This window comes from Desmodus rotundus, chromosome 6, assembly GCF_022682495.2.
Source record: "Desmodus rotundus isolate HL8 chromosome 6, HLdesRot8A.1, whole genome shotgun sequence".
NCBI classification, from domain to species: domain Eukaryota; kingdom Metazoa; phylum Chordata; class Mammalia; order Chiroptera; family Phyllostomidae; genus Desmodus; species Desmodus rotundus.
Window position 1 is genome coordinate 65,188,925 of NC_071392.1, and position 18,785 is coordinate 65,207,709.

The 18,785-nt window shown below is 37.3% G+C and overlaps 1 protein-coding gene and 1 long non-coding RNA gene across 8 annotated transcripts in view; one reads left to right on the plus strand and one right to left on the minus strand.

The window, feature by feature from the left end:
* The window catches only part of CTTNBP2 (cortactin binding protein 2), a 167,944-nt gene that overhangs the window by 64,408 nt on the left and 84,751 nt on the right, over positions 1-18,785 (minus strand). For all 5 annotated transcript variants that reach the window (XM_053926409.2, XM_053926408.2, XM_053926407.2 and 2 more), the window contains 4 exons: positions 14,075-14,278; positions 12,546-12,645; positions 10,147-10,297; positions 5,053-5,307 (listed from right to left, as the gene is read on the minus strand). In XM_053926409.2, the coding sequence (XP_053782384.1) occupies positions 5,053-5,307; positions 10,147-10,297; positions 12,546-12,645; positions 14,075-14,278 (710 nt within the window). The remainder of the gene's footprint in view (positions 1-5,052; positions 5,308-10,146; positions 10,298-12,545; positions 12,646-14,074; positions 14,279-18,785) is intronic.
* LOC123479257 (uncharacterized) overlaps positions 10,793-18,785 on the plus strand; it is a 44,711-nt gene continuing 36,718 nt past the window's right edge. For all 3 annotated transcript variants that reach the window (XR_006654813.2, XR_006654812.2, XR_011651320.1), the window contains exon 1: positions 10,793-10,924. This is a non-coding gene — a long non-coding RNA (uncharacterized lncRNA). The remainder of the gene's footprint in view (positions 10,925-18,785) is intronic.

The following is an 18,785-nucleotide window of genomic DNA, read 5'->3' on the forward strand; positions in this document are numbered from 1 at the left end:
AGGTCTGGCACTTATCCCAGAAGTAATAGAGCCTTGTAAAGACATTAAGCAGGTAAACGGCATGACCTTTAGTCCTGTTTGCAGGGCCCCTCTGATGGCAGCATGAAGGAGCGGGAGTGACTGGGTGGAGAGACCCCATTGGCGCCTGCACAGCAGATAATAAGGGCACTCCAAGGACAGTGCTCATTGGGCATGGGAGAGGTGACATATTCAAACTTCTCTTATAAAAGAATAAAATCTAGAATCATATTGATAAGTTGAAATCATTAAGTTAGGAAGATGAAGCAAGTGAACACAAATGGCAGTTGATGTTTTCAGATAAAGAAAGGAAGAACAAGAGGTGTGGCAGACTGGCTAAGGAGCATAAACATGGGGGCCCAAGGATTCACCCACTTGGAGCTGTTGGGTAAAAGCAAAAATGGATATGTTCATCAACAGGGTTACCATGTTAATTCTCTAAACTGGGACACTTTTAAGAGAAAAAAGGAGGCACTGTTAAAAATTACACTGGTATGACAGGTATAAGCAAGAACTGCACTAGCCAGAGTGGGAAGTTTGTATCTCTAGTTATCAAGGAAATGCCCTGTAAACTGTGGCCATCTGGATGGATTCAGAAAATGGTAAGTTGGGCAATTTTGGAATGTCTCATAGATTGCATTCTGAGGGTCGATAAGGTCACTCCAGGGAGTAAGTACAGAATGGGAGAAATGGGTCAAAATCCAGATCAATGAAGGTGTTGGTGGGAAAGTCCATAAGCATGCTTGTTAGAAGTTTATGTCAGAATAATTTAGTTGGCTAAGTTTATTTATGCACTGCTGCTCAAATTAGGCATGAATACCATACTTTGCACTGAACACTGTGCAATGTGTGTTAGAAAAAATAGTCTTCCCTTTGTTTACACAGAGCTAAGTCAGTCTGGTCATTCAAAGTAATTTTATAAAAATTAAGAGAAAAATAAATAATCATGGAAAATCAAAAGCACAAGAAGAGATTCCAGAGAAAAATATTTCTATTTATCATGAATAATCTCCAGTCCCAAAGACATGGTTCAACTTCACAGGTATCCTTGTCTTTCTCCTCTCAGCCAGTTGTCCGGCTCTGTGTGACTCTTGATTACCTTTTTCTCCTTTCAGCCATAACCTATGAGGAGGGAATCTAAATCTCAGGGCGCCAAGTGGGCCTGTGCACCTCAGATACACACTTCATCCAGACCAACCAGTTGGGGGAAGATGGTACAGTGTGAAAAGAAATGCCCAACACTTGCCGGGCTAAAAGCCAAGGATGCATCAGGCAGATCACAATCCTCACACAATGCAAGAATGGCCTGAAGATGGCGACAAGAGGGCCACCATCTAATGAGAGGACAGTGGACCTGCCTAGAGATGACTTCTGGGATGCTGGAAGTAAATGTCTGGAAGACAGTTAAAAAGCCAGATGTGAAGATTTGGGTCTGGGACTAGTTATTGTAGAAGCCACAGCTGAAGCTACAACACTGGGTAAGTTCTTAAAAAGTAGGACTAGCCAGCTGCAAATGGAGCTTGGAAACTGCTTATGATTAAATAGAAGAAAAAATCTGGAAAAACAAAAAGAAAGCCTGGTCATCAAAGTAGGAGGGGGAGCAAGGAAGGGAGCAGTGTTGGGGGAGGAGTTTGCATTAAACAGTCAACCCAGAGAGACCGCGTAAGAGCATAAACGGTTAAATGGTAAGAAGCCAACGGCTTTGGCAATATATCAACTAGAACTCTAATCTCCTCCTGCAGTCAAAAAGTCGCACAGTCCCAAATATAAAGAATTTCTTTGTATGAGAGCTTCAACAGCAAAGATGCTCAAATACACACCATCTCCCTAATATGTTTCTGCTGCAGGAACTTGACATGTCAAACTTCTCATGACAGAACAAAGTTTTGCTAAGATACTCTTCTAACTATTCACACTAACTGATGAAAACAAAGGTTTATCCTCAGTGATTCGTTTAGCTCCGGAGTCACAGGCTAGTTTTAGAGAGAGGTACACCTAATACCAAACACAAAATAATGATTTGCATAAATTGCTTAACTGTTGGGAAGAAGACCAAGGACAAAAATAGAAAAAATACTGATTTGGGAATCTGATCTCCTATGAATCGACCTTGGGGAATTAGTTATATTAATTTCCAAGACAATTTTTTCATCTGTAAGACGAGGGTGTTAGACTGGGTGAAGTATATCTCTTTGACTCTGAAATCCCACAGTTCTTTATTGAAAAACATGTGAAAACTGAGGTCACCTTGGGTGACAGTACTACTACTTTACGTAGACTGGACACATATACACTACTGCAGAGAAAAAAAATTCATTTTTTAAGTCTACTTGTGGTCAGTGCAGAGTCTTTTTACTCACATGATTACTTCAGAACTGTTTATTTTTTCAGAAAACTGTTCTTCACAACTTAGTTGTAAATGGATTACCTCTCTGGAGAACTATCTCAGCCAGAATGTAAACTTTGTATTAGGCAAACGGCGCAAAAATATTTTCCAGTACCTTTGACTAGGAAGGAAGGCAGCATGCTATAGTGTGAAGAGTAGTTAAATACAGCAATATGGGCTTCATTCCCGACTTCTATCTATTAATCCTTTAAGGTTTAAATGTCCTTATAATCATAATTATAAAATGAAGAAGTTGGACTTGAAGATTAAGTATCCACTTCAGGGCTAAAAAATCTATTATTTTAATCTATTATTTTACTTAGATGTGTTTGAATATTGTCAGTCAAGCTCACTTTTTAAAATCTTTCTTTTCTTATTGAAAATTCATCTTATGCTTCTTAAAGTAAGAGAATACAGGGAGAGAAACATCCCATGTGAGAAAGAGGTCACAGTTCCTTTTACTCAACAAGGACAGAGCACCCACAATTGCCAAGTGCCTGGAACCCATGAAGGTAATCAAAGGTGTATCAAAAGCACCAGGACTAATAAGGAGTCATAATTAAAAAGCTGAGCTACAACACAAGCACCCTACACTGTAGGGTGACTCATGCCAGGGAGCAGGCTCCTCTCTCTGCCGAGCATAAGGTTCAGTAGCTGAATATTCTAGATCGGTCATGCTCAGGCTTTGTTTTGCTCTTTCATTTCTTTTTGTCTTCAGGTTGAATACATGTACCCCCACTCCTACCAGTAACAAGTGTACTGCATTATACTCAGAGATTTTCTTTAGGGGGTTAAGACAAGTTGTAAACTACCCCTTACATGCCTCACCCCACCAGTAAATAAGATTCATTGTCTTGGATTAACGGTCTATTTTCAAATTTAAACTTTCCACATTTCTCTTCTTTGTCTCCTAAAAATGTTATGTCAAATGCTGTTAAGTTCCATGCAAATCAATACATATTGTATATATATATAATAAGTTCACTAGATTTTGTATTTTTTTAAAGAATAAAATGAAAAAACTGCTATTGAAGAATACCTTACCATTAAACTGAATCACACCTTTTTCTCACTTAAAAAAAAAAACAAAAAAAAAACCCCACAACCAAAGTCCAAAGGTACCAGCTTCTTTTCTAGATCACAATTAACAGGAAGTTACCCAACCAAGAGCTCCAAATGCATACTTTTAGGTATTCCCAGATGTCTCCAATTGGATAGACATATCACAGCACACAAATTCAGCATGTCTACACCCACATTCTATCTTCTTGATCACACGATATCGCTCCTCTTTCTGGGAACATCACTGTTATCCTTCTATTCAGCTTCCTCATTTCCCATATCTAGTCTGCCTTCAACCCTTGGACATTTCTAGTCTGAAATATCTCTTATTATTTCTACTACTCCCATGATCTTTAAGCTAATCTCTCTTCCTTGACACCCACTTTTTCATAATCCAAAATCTTCTAAATGTTTTTGCCAAATTAATCAATTTAAACTAGAGAGATGATTATTTTGCTCCCCTGTGCAAAACCTTTCAATGGCTTTACTCTGACTAGTAAATAAAGCCCAAACTCCTCAATATGTCACGGAAGGCCCATACCATCCTATGAAATTCCCAGTCCAGTCTTACTTCTTCTCATTAGCCCAGTTGGAGCTATTACCCACCGGCCCTTCCCATTCTCTGTTCCTATTACTTCCTCCATCTGAACTACTCTTTTTTCCCCAATGACAATGGCAATTCTAGCCCACTCTGCAAGGCTCCAAATGCTATTAAGCTCCTATAGAATGAGTCATTTCTGAGCCCAACGCTCCTGCAAATCTGCTCTCTGAAATATGGGCATTCTCTTTTTTTCACCAAAAATAAAAATGTGCATTTTTCTACTGTTCCAACTGTACTCTTCTTTTTAATACAATGTCCACTGTAGTTGACATTCTGTTATCTTGTTTTAGTTTTTTTGTACTTCTCTTATCCTACAGCTGTCTTATACCCCACACCCTTGCCACTGACTAAAGAGTTACCTAATGGCAAAACTGATCCCTGCAAATGATAGCACACACAGTGCCATGCGCTCAGAAGCTTTCTAATAGCTTATTATTCTAGAGCATATTATTTCCAAAATGGCATAAATAGAAAAAGAAGTTTAAATGGATGTCCCACTATATCACTTCTTTAATATTCAAAATCTTTTTAAACTTTAACTGATAAGTAAAATCCAGAGCTCCCTCTATTAGCAGGACAGCACAGGTAGGCGTCATGAGGCTGTTCATGTTAGAAGGCATGTATTTGAGTCCAGGCCCTCCCTCTAACTAGTACGATGGGCTTGGTACTGAATCAAACAACCCAGTGGACTAAACCGACATGAGCTTCCCCCCCCTAATTTTAGATGAGATATGTCTAAAATTACTCCCACATTTCTTGTTAACAAACTCCAAACTTTTTTTTATGAAAAGTCTCATATACTCGACCATAAATATTTGCTGGACAGAAAAAAAAATCAGTTCATATAGATAGCTAGCTAATCATCTACTGCAATGGTATCATTCAGTCTCCTATTATTTAACTGACATCCACTCAGTCAACAGCAGACAACTTTGCCACTCAACAAATCACTACCGCATAATGCGGTCAGCTGCCCCAGGCACACCTTAAAACCCTTTGAAGCAGCAATATGGGCAGCAGTCCAGCCTTCTCTGTTGGCATGGTTAATGAGGTCTGCAGGAACAACAGGTTTGGCTGTGCCTTCAGGACTCTCTTCTCCCTGATGCAAGTCAAAAACATCCGACCTGATTTCTTCCTCATGCAAGGAATTTCCACGAGTTGGTGCTCCGTGGTACAGAAGAAGCTTGAGGCTGTCCACATTACCAGTGTCCACAGCTGCATGAACTGGTGTCCAGCCATCCTGAAAATAAAATGACCAGAGGAAACGGTTGATTACAATATTAATATTGAGAACAGTGTTACTTAAAGTTCACTTCTAAATGTTCCCAAGCATGGACCATTGAGCTGGGAAAAGCAGGCATTCCAATCCTGAATATCACTGATGAGTTAAGTTCTCTAAACTCTGTCAATTAGTGTATTGCCATTGCTATGACTCATGTTTGCTACTTTGTAAGAATTTCCATTTAAAATTTAACCATTTGGAGTGAGTAGGTGCTGCCCAGGTCAGTAACTAAGCATTATATGTGGAGAACCAAAATCTGAATTTAGTACTACAAAAGAGAGTAAACTTTAGCATAGAGTTTTAAAAATGTGTATCTAGCTACAGTGTTATTAATAATGTACTAAATAAATGCTATTATAAACCAGTTTTATTTATAGGGCAGAGTCCTAATTCTAGTGATCTTAAAATTTTGTTAATGATTCTAGAAGATTCTAGATAATAAGGAAAATGTAGGCATACAGGAAAAAGAGTCAAATTATTTCATTGTGTGCCTACTGGTCTCTATTGAGTGTTCTGTAATGGTAGTGGGTCACTGATACATCAAGTTTAGAAATGTTCCAACTAAAATGATGGGGCCCATTTTCTAGGATATGTTACTTTGAAGCCTCAATCATCCACTTAGCTGGTTTCTAGAGTAGACTCAACTCTTCTCTAGAGCAATGGTTCTCAGGCATGGTCCTGAGACCACCAGCATCAGTATCACCTGCAAACTTGTTAGAAATGCAAATTCTTGAGCATCACTCAAAAGCTACAGAATCAGAAAATCTTCAGGTGTGGTGAGCAATCCAGGTGACTTGAATGCACTAAAGTTTGATGAGCACTCTTCTAGGGAAAATCCTTGTCCCCTTGGAGTGTTACATTTTCTCATATAGAGATGAGTCTGCCTTCTACTTAGGTACTTATCTTCATAAGATTTTTAAGACTTTCATAAAAGAACTGAGTTTTATTTCGGTGATTTTTGTTTTGGGTTTATTTTATTTTCCTTTTAGCATGTTTGTTCATGTGGTGTTCTTATCAGTAGACAGTCTGTCCAAAGCCCAGGGAATCTCCCCCATTGTGCAAGATGGCAGCAGGGGGAGGTTCTCAGACCGAGTGCGAAAAAGCTAGCAAGATAATTGGATAGGAAAAAGGCCCCCACTCCAGTACCAGATTAGGGGTGGGACCAAGAGAAGGCAGACACATGCAGCACAGAAGTCAAAATGGTGCAGGGGGAGGTGATGAACCAAAGAAGTCTATCAGTCTAGCCTGGGGAAAGAAGGGATTGGTTGGGAGGTGGACCCACCCAAAGTGCTAAAAGTTTGGGAAGTTGATGGGTCATTTTGAGAAAGCACCTGGCCTATCTCACGCACAAGCTGATATCCCATGGGAACAAAAAAAGTATGCTTGTTCTCTCTGGCTCGTGGCTCACTGGCTCATGACCTGCACTGGCACAGTGCACTGCCTGTTCTTTCCTTAGCAGCCACAGGGCCCATGGCCTCTGGGAGGGAGCCTCTCTCACTCTTTTGCCCACCTGGTGAGGCTTTCACTGGTATGTTCATATGCTCTTTCCCAAGAGCACGCAACCTTGCAGCCCTAGCAGATGCATGGCCCATGGCCACATGGGTTCCACATGCAGGTTCCAAGAGGGAGTCTGAAATGGACAGCAGCTGGAACAACCTAAGCTACCTGGATGGCCACTTAGCAGCCACTGGCTGGCTTCAAAGGACTGTACTTTGAAATGTACTTTTGTCTTGGTTTTGCAGAGATGAGCTTTGAGACAGGATTCTGTCAATTTCATAGATTGTACAGCACCTGAATAAAACCTCTTTCCTCTTACACCAGCATCTGCTTCACCAGTTTGGCTTCTGTGACTACAGACAGCTGAACCTCCTTTTTTGGTTAAGTAATAGTGTTTCATATAGCTATACTAGACATTTTTAGTGACCTTCAGCATTTTTAGTGACTTTAAAAAATATAGGGTAAAAGACAGGGAGAAAACTAGACAATAAATAGTAACAATCTACATTAAGACTGAGCCATCTGATCATTTGCTAATGCTGCCCCTTGATAAAGTGGTTTTTTTTGTTGTTGGGTTTTTTTTTGCGGCGGGGGGGGGGGGGTCTGGTTCTATACTGCCTATCAGTGAAGTACTTGGCTAAGACCATGGGTCGTAACTGGAATACCATACAATGCTTGGATGGGCTCTGGCAGGCTCTAGCCAGGTAAAGCATTTCATGGCTTGTTCTTTGTTGGGCTGTGGACACCTTTACTTGGGTATCAGCCTTATGCAGCTACTGGAGTATAAGTGCTCTTAACCATCCCTAATTTACATTCTAAAGGTCATGTAGCCTTTCCTGAAAAACTTTCCATCTTCCATTCTCCATTGATTTCTTATTAAAAGTAACAAAGGATAATTATTTCCTTAAAATCCTCTATCAATTATACTGTTTACCTCTGTACTTTCAACAACTTGCTTGAGAGCATGAATTTCTGTGTTCTCCAACTTACAGGGATGGGACAAAGTTTTATGTGGCACTATTTATTTTTCATTCAGTTTGATAATGTAAAATTCATTCAGTTTTCACATTAAGGTAGATTTTCACAATTTCATACTGAAATCTCCATAACATCACAGATTTCTCAGATAAATTATATAAAATAGCATGAATAAATATAATACTAGACTATTCTCTCAGATTTTCAAAAATTAAATAGAAAGATTTTTTTTTAAATAGCTTTAATAGAATTTGATGGAAAATGTTTATACCTAACTTACTTCCCTGATTATACCCTTAGTTTTTGGTTCTTTTGGGAAATTGCTTAAGAAAGCCCAGATGAAACAGTGACCCATAAAATAGATAATGCACCTTTTTATCCTAAAAGTTTTAAGGATGTTTCCTGTGAAATGGATGCCCAGTATAGTCAATTCTCTATTAACAGAAGCAATCTAAGGTACAGATAACCTTTGGAAATTAAAATGTCTATATTTGTCTTTCATCAGGAATATGTTGGAGGGTGGTAATTACTATATAACATTATGGGAAGCTGAGATAACAAAAATAAAATAATGCCTGAGCCCAGTGATCATGATGGAAGCTCCTTAACTCCTCCAGGCCTTAGATGGGCCTCTGTCAGAGAAATGCTTGTCAGTGTACACAGGGCTGATTTCTCGATCTTCAAGTACACCGTGATAGCTTGATAAAGACAAATTTTGGAGGGTTAATTGGGAAGTTTTATTTCAAATGCATTCCCATGTGGCTGAACCAGAAGTACTATCCAAGGACTTTGTCAACCTCTAAATCTCTCTTCACCTGTGCAGCTTATACAGGCAGAATCAGAACTGTGTAGGGTTAAGTGAACAGTTACATCGCTGTGTTAGGTTTTACAGTGCATTTCCACATAGTGTTTCAAGTTCTGAGGCAAATTAGACAGTGACCCTGAATTCTGTGAGGTGCTGTACAATCTTAGCAATAACAAAAATCATTCTAGGAGAAATAGTCAACACAAATAACCCTCTTCCAGTGCAGGGCAAAGGTCATCACAAAACTCCCTTTTGTTTACACATTACAAGAGTAGTACATCAGTACTACTATTGATGATAATGATGATGATGATGATGATGATGATGGTAGTGATGCTGATGATGATGACAGCTAACATTTGCTGGATGCTTACAATTCCCAGGCAGTATACCAACCACCTTATATAGGCAGGCTCATTTCAATACTCCTAATAATGGTGACCACTATTAGCCTCATTTTGTAGAGAGATTAACCAAGAAAAAGAGAAGTAAGGTAACTTGCCCAAGGTCACACTAAATTGTAGAGACAAGGTTCAAGCCACAAGGTCTAATTTCAGACCCTGACTTCTCAGCCATTACACATTTTTTCTTTCCATTACCATCATTGCCATGGCCACCAAAGTTTATACTTCTATAGTACTCTATAAAATATATAATGCACCTTGAAAATACATCCAGAATTGGACCATTCCTCACTCTACCCTTCAATCTTGATCCAAACCATTACTTCTTCCCTCAATTAAAACAACAGATTCCTGATAGGCCTCCTTTCACCTTTTCTCCGCCTCTCCACTTACAATTTATTCTTGCCCCTGCAGCCAGAGTGATTCTTATAAAGAAGAGTTAGTTTATATCCATGTTCTGTTCAAAACCATCCAATCTGACCTCAAGTCCTCATCATGACCCACATCTCCCTGAGGTGCACCGAGGGTGCCACCTCTCTCCCATCTGAGGCCTTACTGTTTGTTGCTCAAGCCTGGCACACGGCACTCATCTCTTCATGGCCCATGCCCTCACTTCCTTTAGGTCTTGGCTCAATTGTCACACTTTCACTGAAGACTTTTCTGACCAGTTCTTGTAAAGTAACCCCTGCCCCAGGTATTCCTATCTCCTAAACATCCAACTACTATCTAGTGACTTATTTGTTTACTGTTGCCCTCTCCCCAATAGTGGAATATAAGATCAATGAGGGCGAGGGCTATTTTGGTGGCTTCTCTCTCTTTAGTCCCTAGGACAGCTGGTACTCAGGAAATACTTGTTGAATGAATGAAAAAAGTTAGGACACAAGCATTCATTTTGAATAAACTGTGGTTCAGAGGTAAAAGGTCTGGTTAGGCTTGTAGACAAGGCTTTTAGTTAGTAGAGCCTCAGAGAACAGATGTTGTCCTTATCCAATATCCTGAAAGCAAAACAAAGCAAAGTAACCTCTAGTTTTTTAACATATTTTATTTTTCTGGCTGTACAATTTGTAGACACATTATAAATTATACAACTAAACCCCTAAAACTGGTACTCACTCTAGTTTTTACACTTCGGTCACTTCCAGCTTCCAACAAGAGCTTAATACATTCTTTATTTCCATTTTTACAGGCCAAGTATAGAGGTGTCTGTCCTCCATCAGCAGCATGATTAATGTCAGCATCATATGCAATTAAGAATTCTACACACCTAAACACAAGATTATGATTAATAACAGAGAAACTAGGTTTGATTTCTGAAGTGCCACCTAACCAAAATATTAAATATTGATAATAATTATAAAATAATTTTGCACCTTCATATACATGAAATATATAAATATATAAAAAATTATTGTGGGTCTTATTATATGGGAACTGTTTTTTTTAACAAGGCTAGAAGATGTGTTTTAATCACAAACTTAATGACTCCCATGAAAATTTAAAACAGTAACCTTGATTAAGTGCTGAAACTTGGTTTATGACACTTCTCTGTAACCAACTTGTAAAAGTGGAATCCTTGGAATATATTTAACTTGTTGGAATGAATGACTTAACTGTGCTTGACATATATATTGTTAGTGGTTCAAAATAGTTTGAACCTTGAAAAAAGTCAGGCTGCTGAGTCATTCTGAGATTTTTCACTTGAGAAAATAACTATAAATAGCGCGAACAGCAGGGTACCATGTGTCTCTCCTATAAAAAGCAGCAAGGAGAGAGAAAAAGGTTGCCCTGGGGGGGAAAGACAGCAGAGGCTGTGCTGTCCCATAAAGGGCTGCTGGTTTACCAGGGAAAAGACACAGCTAAACAGAAACTCATTGTCCTGAGATTCAAGACGGTAAGAAATTACGTGAATGCAAGACTCAGTATCACTTACTAACTAGTGAAACACTGAAGCTTGAGTTTATAAAATTAGATGAAAATAAACTTAGAAAAGAGGACTAAATCATAGTTAAATTAAGAAGCAATTCACATCATCTTCTTTTTCTTTTCTTTTCTTTTTATTTTGGGTGCATGTTTTCTCATGGTTTCCCTTGACATTTGATTTGTGTGTATGTGTGTGTATAGATATATATGTATGTATATATATGAGAAAAATAAGTTACATATTAATACATGTATGTATAACATTCATATTTTAATTTATCAACCCCAGCACTCTTCTTTTTTATAAAGTGACCCATGCCTCTATTCCCACGACTATTATACTATCCAAGTGAGTGGTCCTACAGATTGCCCAGTGAAAGTACAGGTAAAAGTACAACCCAGAAGAAATCCTCTTGGAGGACTCAAGACGTGCAAAAAGTAGGAGCAAAATCTATAGTGTTCAATAATTACTCAGAGTGATGATCTGCAGGAAAAAATAAATAATGTATACTTTAAGGATGAATTGTGAATTTTGAAATTTTTCCATTTATAATTTTAATTGAATTTATTGGGGTTACACTGGTTAATAAAATTATATAGGTTTAATGGGTGTAATTCTCTAATACATCATCTGTATATTGTATTGTGTGTTTACCACCTCAAGTTATGTTTCTTTCCATCACCATTTATCCTCCCTTTACCCTGGGCTTACCTTCCCCCAGTTCCATTTCTCTCTGGTAATGACCACACTGTTACCTGTCTATAAGGTTTTTGGGTTGTTTGTTTGTTTGTTTGTTTTGCTTAATCCCTTCACCTTTTTAAATAACATTAGCATGAACCTTACAACCCATATTTTAAGAATTCTGAACTTTGTCAAAGCACATTTCTATCAGGATAGTGATGTAAAAAGTTGAAAACAGCTTGCAATCCCTGCAACCTGCTGTTTCAGCACAGGCCCAGAAAACCACTTAGCTACATTCTCTTTTAGTAAAATGTGACACAATTTAAAAAAATTATTACTACGTTCAACTGCCTTAATAAGCTACTGAAGGAATCACTGTAAAGTTATGTATATTTTAAATGATAGGCTCTTCTGGTTTTGTGCTCTCATTACTTGCAGTATGTAAAGTTTCTGCTTCTTTTTATGAGAAAACTAGGTAAATAACTGAGATTTAATACTAAATAAATTGCTACTAGTTAAGATTGTTACAAATAATACAGTCCTATGTTGTACTTTTAATGTCATCATAAGTAAAAACGTTTCTTTGTGTTGGGGTGGAAAATGGTGAAGAACGAAGTCTAACAGTCCATTAAATTGCCACATATATGTTGCTGTATTATCACAAGATGATCTTCAGAATCAAGTTCACTCACGTGAGGTTTGGATGCTGCATATTTCTCCACTTCCATCATACACAGCTCTTTACCAATTACTAAGAGCAATTTTAGGATCCTAATGTGTTTAAGTCCTCAAAAATATTTAGTAAATTTGACACTAGATTTTAAGCACTAGTTTACACATTAAGCCAGAACAAAATATGTGTGCAAATTATAAAGAGCCTCTCCTCATAAGAAAACAAAGAATTACTTACTTGAAATGTCCCTGAGAAGCTGCAGCACACAAGGGTGTGAAGCCATTTTTATCAGCAGCATTGACTTGGGCTTCTGCATTCAGCAGCAATCTCACACAGTCTACGGATTTTAACAGAAAGTCACTTTAATTCCCCATTCATAGTTTCACTGAGCCAAACTCTATACAAGCTGTAGATGGACACTAAACCCAAAGGACCTCTCCCATGCACAGTCCATCTGACAATTCTATCATCCGAATGTGAGACTCCACAGACTATTTACAAGGAAAGCAGCCTCTTTTCCTGAACATTGTAATACCCCAGACTCACCAGCTAAGACGTGATCCTTATTTGCTTTTGGTGCTTTGGGAAGAGTTGCTGATGAGTGAGAGAACTGTCTGTCATGTGTCAGAAAACATTTTACCAGATTTTTCTATCAGACTATCCTAGAATATAATATTATTGGATGGAGAACCAAGTCCATTTACTAAGTTGAAATACTGCTCTTCATATTTAGTAAACTCTTACTTTATGTTTTATTTAATCTTTAAAATGCTGTTGTGTCATGGTCATGCTACACTTAACTCCATGAATGAGGCTAAAGGTGGACCCATAGAAAGTCACCTGACTCAAGCATAAACAGCACCACCTAGATCTCACGTTCCTCTTGTCATTCACTAGATTCAATTTCTCTATACTACCGAAAATTCCCATAGTGCTTTTGAAGTAAAAATGAATCCCAAACTACTTTTAAAATAATGACCTACATTCTTAGCTCACTAGAACCTTCCATTTAATCCACTTGAACATGGCAAAGTTCTGACGACTTCCAAGGAAGCCACCTTATCTGAATTAATTGACAACTGTCTGGCTACCACAGGCAATGCTATTTGACTTTGCATTTGCAGTCAAATCCTCTTTTTCTTCACTAGCTTATGTTTTAATATATTTGACTAGGATTTGCACTTCAAGGAACAAAAATAATAATTCCCAGACTTCATCAATATGTCATTTACAACTGTACAACTTCTTAGCCTCTAAAACAATCCAAATAACTATGAATTGCTTCAACTACAGGACAATTTCAGACCCATGACCTTTCCTAACTACTAAAACCTTCCCTCTCTGTAGCATGCACTACAGTTCAGGTGCTTTGACTTTCACACACATCAGGTTTTTCTAACAGACAAATTAGGGCTGTTTCATCCTGACCAAAGTGATCACAGATGGAGGGCTTTATCCTACAATGTGCATTACAGTTACTAGACCTAAAATCTCTACATACGCAATACATTTCATTGTGCATAAAACAAAGATCACTTTTTTCTAGCTGCTAAACTTTTTACACTTTATAAAACTGTATGATTTGGATTTTTAGAAATGTTTACAAAAATATTTAAATCATAAAAAAAATTATCCAGTACTACCTGTAAGGGAAAATTGAAATACAAATTAAACTTTTGCTCATGACAGTGTTACAAAGCTTTTGACTCTCCATCCTCTTGCAAGCAGGTATTGGTATGATGCGGTAATATTATCACCATCTTTACCTGTATGTCCATTCTTAGCAGCAGAATACAAGGCAGAATGGCCATCTTCGCAGGAGTAGTTAATGTCCAGTCCTTCTTCATTAAGCAGCATTGATAATAAAGTGACATTTCCCTGGGCAGCAGCTTGCTGAAGAAGGGTGGGCCTGCCAGCCAGGGGGGCAGGACCACCACTCATTAGCAAAGGGGTTAGGGAGGGTGACCAGCCTGTAGGTTAAAGTGACCCTAGTTAGAGAGTAGGAGGGAGGACAAGTGACAGACATTACCCACTCCTTTCTCAATTATACACACACAGACACAGGAACGTGTATTCTTAGAGGATTATGTGGTTTCTAACGTTGTCAATCTGTTAATAGTTACTTAGCACAAATCTGTATTATTTCAATTTTATATCTACTAATTAACATACATGGTGACAAATTATTTGTAGACATCAGTCTTGCACAGATAAGGGTTACGGTGGGGACTGGTTTTAGGAAGCTACGATGGCTGTCTCATTTTGAAAGTTCAAATTCGTTTTCAAGGTTTCAAAGCAATTTGAATTTTAAAATTATGTAGAGATTTTTTCAATTTTGGTATCAACCTAAAAAAGTGAACTAATATCTTTAGGTGTAAGACAAAAATAATTGTAAGAAATAGAGATTTTCCTTTTTTGACAATGTTCCCAAGGTACTTGATTTTACATAAACCATTGAGATGGACCAAATACTATCAAGAAATTTACTTACACTCCTTGAATTTCCTTATTTGAGAATAAAAATAATGGGGGGTCAACTATTCAGTATCAACAGCTAATAGAAGCACTACATATATAATTGCATCTAAAATATATCAGCACAAGTAATCAATAGAATTGTAAAGATTGTATCATCTGGCCATCTTTATAACATGTATTCCAGATATTTTTAATCAGCCAACAGAATAGGACACTGTACACAGAGATTTAACAAAAATTATAAGAGTTATCATAGTTAGAATTTATCATCAGTATTTAGCAGCTTTAGAAGAGAATCTGTTAAGTGTGTAAAGTCGGCTGCATATAGCATGGAAAATTTTCTGAATTCTTCCTTGATCAAAAAGCTGTAAAAACAGTAAAGTAAAAAGATTTAATGTGACATAGGTATTTTGTGTATTTTAAGCTTAAATACCATTAACTTTCAAAATATATTTTATTTTCTTCCTCATGGAGCCTGAAATACCTCTAAGCAATGCTGATGCGAATATAAAGGCATGTGTGCATACTGTCAGCACTCAGGGTACAGTTTCTACATATATCCGGTAACATTCCATGTAGTAATGTATGCTGGATGGATGTTTTATATTCTCTGCACATTCTAGGTATATGGGTATTACATTGGTATGTATGTAATATTCAATTCTTATAATTGAATCTTAATTATTGGCCTTAAATTATTTTAATAAATATTAAGAGTACATATCAAAGGATTTCTCAGTATTTTAAAAATTCTTTGTAATAAAGCAGTTAATACAAATGAAACTAGAACTGCTTATTAAAAGCTGCTGATACTATATCTTCAAAATCAATTTATTTGGACCCATAAATAATTTATTGCTTTACCCTATTAGACTGCAATGACATACATTCAAATGGCTATAAAATTAAATATTTATCTAAACTTTGTGGTATTTTACCATTGATTCTCATTACCTCCTCTAACAAAAGTTATTATTTTTACTTCATACTTACAAGAAGGCTCCTCTCTGGTAGTACATTTTACCTTTTATATTAAAACAAACAAAAACCCACAAAAATTAAATCAGTACTTATCAGAAATGGATGATAAACAGAAAAACTGTCAACATCAAGGAACAAAATCTTGACCGAAAGGCAAACACAATGGCAATATGAAGGCATCGTACCCTGGTCCTCTGTAGAACCCCAGGGAATGTGGCTCACACTCTGTTTCTCTCTACTCTCTCTCTTCTTTCTTTCCTTCCCTCCCTTTCTGTCTCTCTCTTTCCCTCCCTCCCTCTCTCTATTTCCCTCTATCTCATCCAAGTGTTCTTGGTTATTGATATCCCTTTAATAATATTGCCCTGGCCGTGTGGCTCAGTTGGTTGGAGCAGTGTCCCGTACATGAAGAGGTTTGATTTGATCCCTGGAAAGGGCACATACAGAGGTTGTAGGTTTGATCCCCAGCTGGGGCATATATGGAAGCAACCAATCCATGTTTCCAATTCTTTCTCCCTCCCTCTATCTCCCCCTCTCCTTTCCTCTCTCTAAAATCAATAAAAACATATCCTCAGGTGAGGATTAAAAAAATGTCAACAGGTGTATATTAAATGGTTTGCTATTATTTGGGTTTGTTTTCATTTTTTCTATACAATTCTAAGTTTTGGAAGACAATTTAAATATAACTATATTTAACTGATGTATATGGAAATAGTCAACCTTAGATATAATTTCCTGAGAAACCCTATTTTTAGTGAAAAGCTATCTGAATGATAAAATATTTTATTGAAAACTTTCCTTAATCTTTAGACCACTCAAAAGCCATACAGTTAGTTCTCTGTTACACAAAACTGCAGGAAAAAAAAATATTAATTTTCTCATTACTTAGCAATTTGCAATGGGGTTTTAAATGATTTATAATGAAAAACTGTTAAAGTTTAAGTAAACTTTGTATCTGCACTATCATTTCCAATTTTCTCTAGGACAAACTTAAGTTATTGTAATAAACCTCCTATAAGTACTAGAAAAATAAAACTTTACCATGAGAAAAACTTTACCATTTAACTCACTTGAAATTACCAACAATGATAAAAATGATATTTAGTTGACTTTTTAAGTATGCTTAAGTAATGAAGAACAGATCTGAAGTCATGCAGCTACTTTAATGATGTTAGAAAAAGGTCTTCAGCTTTGCACTGTGACATGAAAGCATCAGGAAGGTGAGCATCTCACAGAACATGCAGTGGCGAAGGGAACAGACAGCACGTGCCGTGGCAGTGAAGAGTTGAGAACAGCTTCTGGCATCAGCTTCAGAGTGTGGAAAAGGTTAATATAGCTCAGATCAATCTCGCTTTCTGATTTAGCCTTTAAGCCAATCATACATGGTGGAGAGTAATTTTTTAAATGTATGTTTAAATAAGGGAAAAAGGTCTGAACCAAAATAAATGTATCGAATTAAAAAAAAAAAAAACAAAAAATCTCCAAGGGTATGGAAACTCAACTACCAGGGGTGATTCCTAGTTTAGGCTTCTCTTCCTCTAACAAGTCCAGGAAGAATAAGAAAACTTAATTTATTTAGAATTTAAAATGTTATTTAAAAATTTAGCATTTGGCCATAAAAATTGTTAATAGAGTTAGAGTAATTTACAACATAATTCATTGAAATGGTATCTTTTGCCATTGTGATCTTCTCAGTGCTTTATTAATCATAATTATTTATCATAGATATAGGCTGACATAGAAACACAGAATTTTAGAGTTTGGAAGATTGTGAGATCTAGTGGTTTTCCAAGGAGGGAGAAGGTAGTGAGTTGTTGGAGAATTCAACAGGCAAGTTTCATAAATCTTTTTGGTTTGGAATTATTATTACTTTTTGGTCCAATACTTTTATTTTTAGATGAGAAAACTAATGGTTTAGAGAGAATTTGCTCTTTAGGGTGCTAATTAGAAAGGGACAGAAATGGACTAACTCTGCCTTCTTACATTTAGCCTAGTGCTCTCTTCACCACTGAAACTGGAACCGACATCCACTATGTATTTGACAGATGTGCTCTGTCCCCATGCCCTGTTCCTACCAACTACAATGTCATGGATGGCTTTTTAGAAGAATAATGCCCTGCAATGAGCTTATGATCTGGAGAGGCACAGACTTACTTAGGCACAAATGGGTTAAGACGCAGTATAGAGGGAGCTCTGGTGCTTCCTAGTTGCAATGGGCAAGTCATCACAAATAGGGGCACTCTAAATGGAGAGCAGAGTCCATATCCTGTATCTCATTCAGAAAGTTTAGGCTGACCTACACCCACAGTGGAGTTATACATCCCCACTATGTAATAGCAGTATTTCCATCCCCCGAATACACTACATGTTCAGTAAACACTTGCTGAATAAATAATGACCTCACTGCCTCCATTTCAACTAATGCACCACACCTTCTAATCAAATGAAATACAAACCTGTTATCCCACCAAAGGTAATCCTGCAGTTCTGAAAATATTTTGGGCAAACTACAAAATCAGAGAATAAAAAGTAAGGAACGAGTTTCACATATTTCCAGTGGCTGCTATTTCTTTGGTTCCACTATTTACTCTCTAACTCCATAGATATAAGCCAAGGGCACTTTTCAGATGGTTACCCAAAATTCCACTGTATCCTATGCGGGTCATTGTGGTGAATATACAGTGGTGAGCAAAAGTAGGTTTACAGTTGTTTATATGGAAAATACAATAATTAATAAATAATAGCACAAGAGTAAATTGTTTCACGTACTCACGACTATAAACATACTTTTGCCTACCCCTACTGACAAAATGCTCGTCTGTCACAAATCCTGGTTTTCAAGCTTTTCCATTGAACCTTGGAGCACAGCAATGACCAACACAACTACTGGCAAAACATCAAGGTGCAAAGTAAAGACAGTTTTGTATTTCTTAAAAACTGACAAAATTTATATATCCCAGGAAGTGTTTTCTGTTTTATAGTTTGTGCATTTATGTAGATAACACTCCACTGCTCTGAACA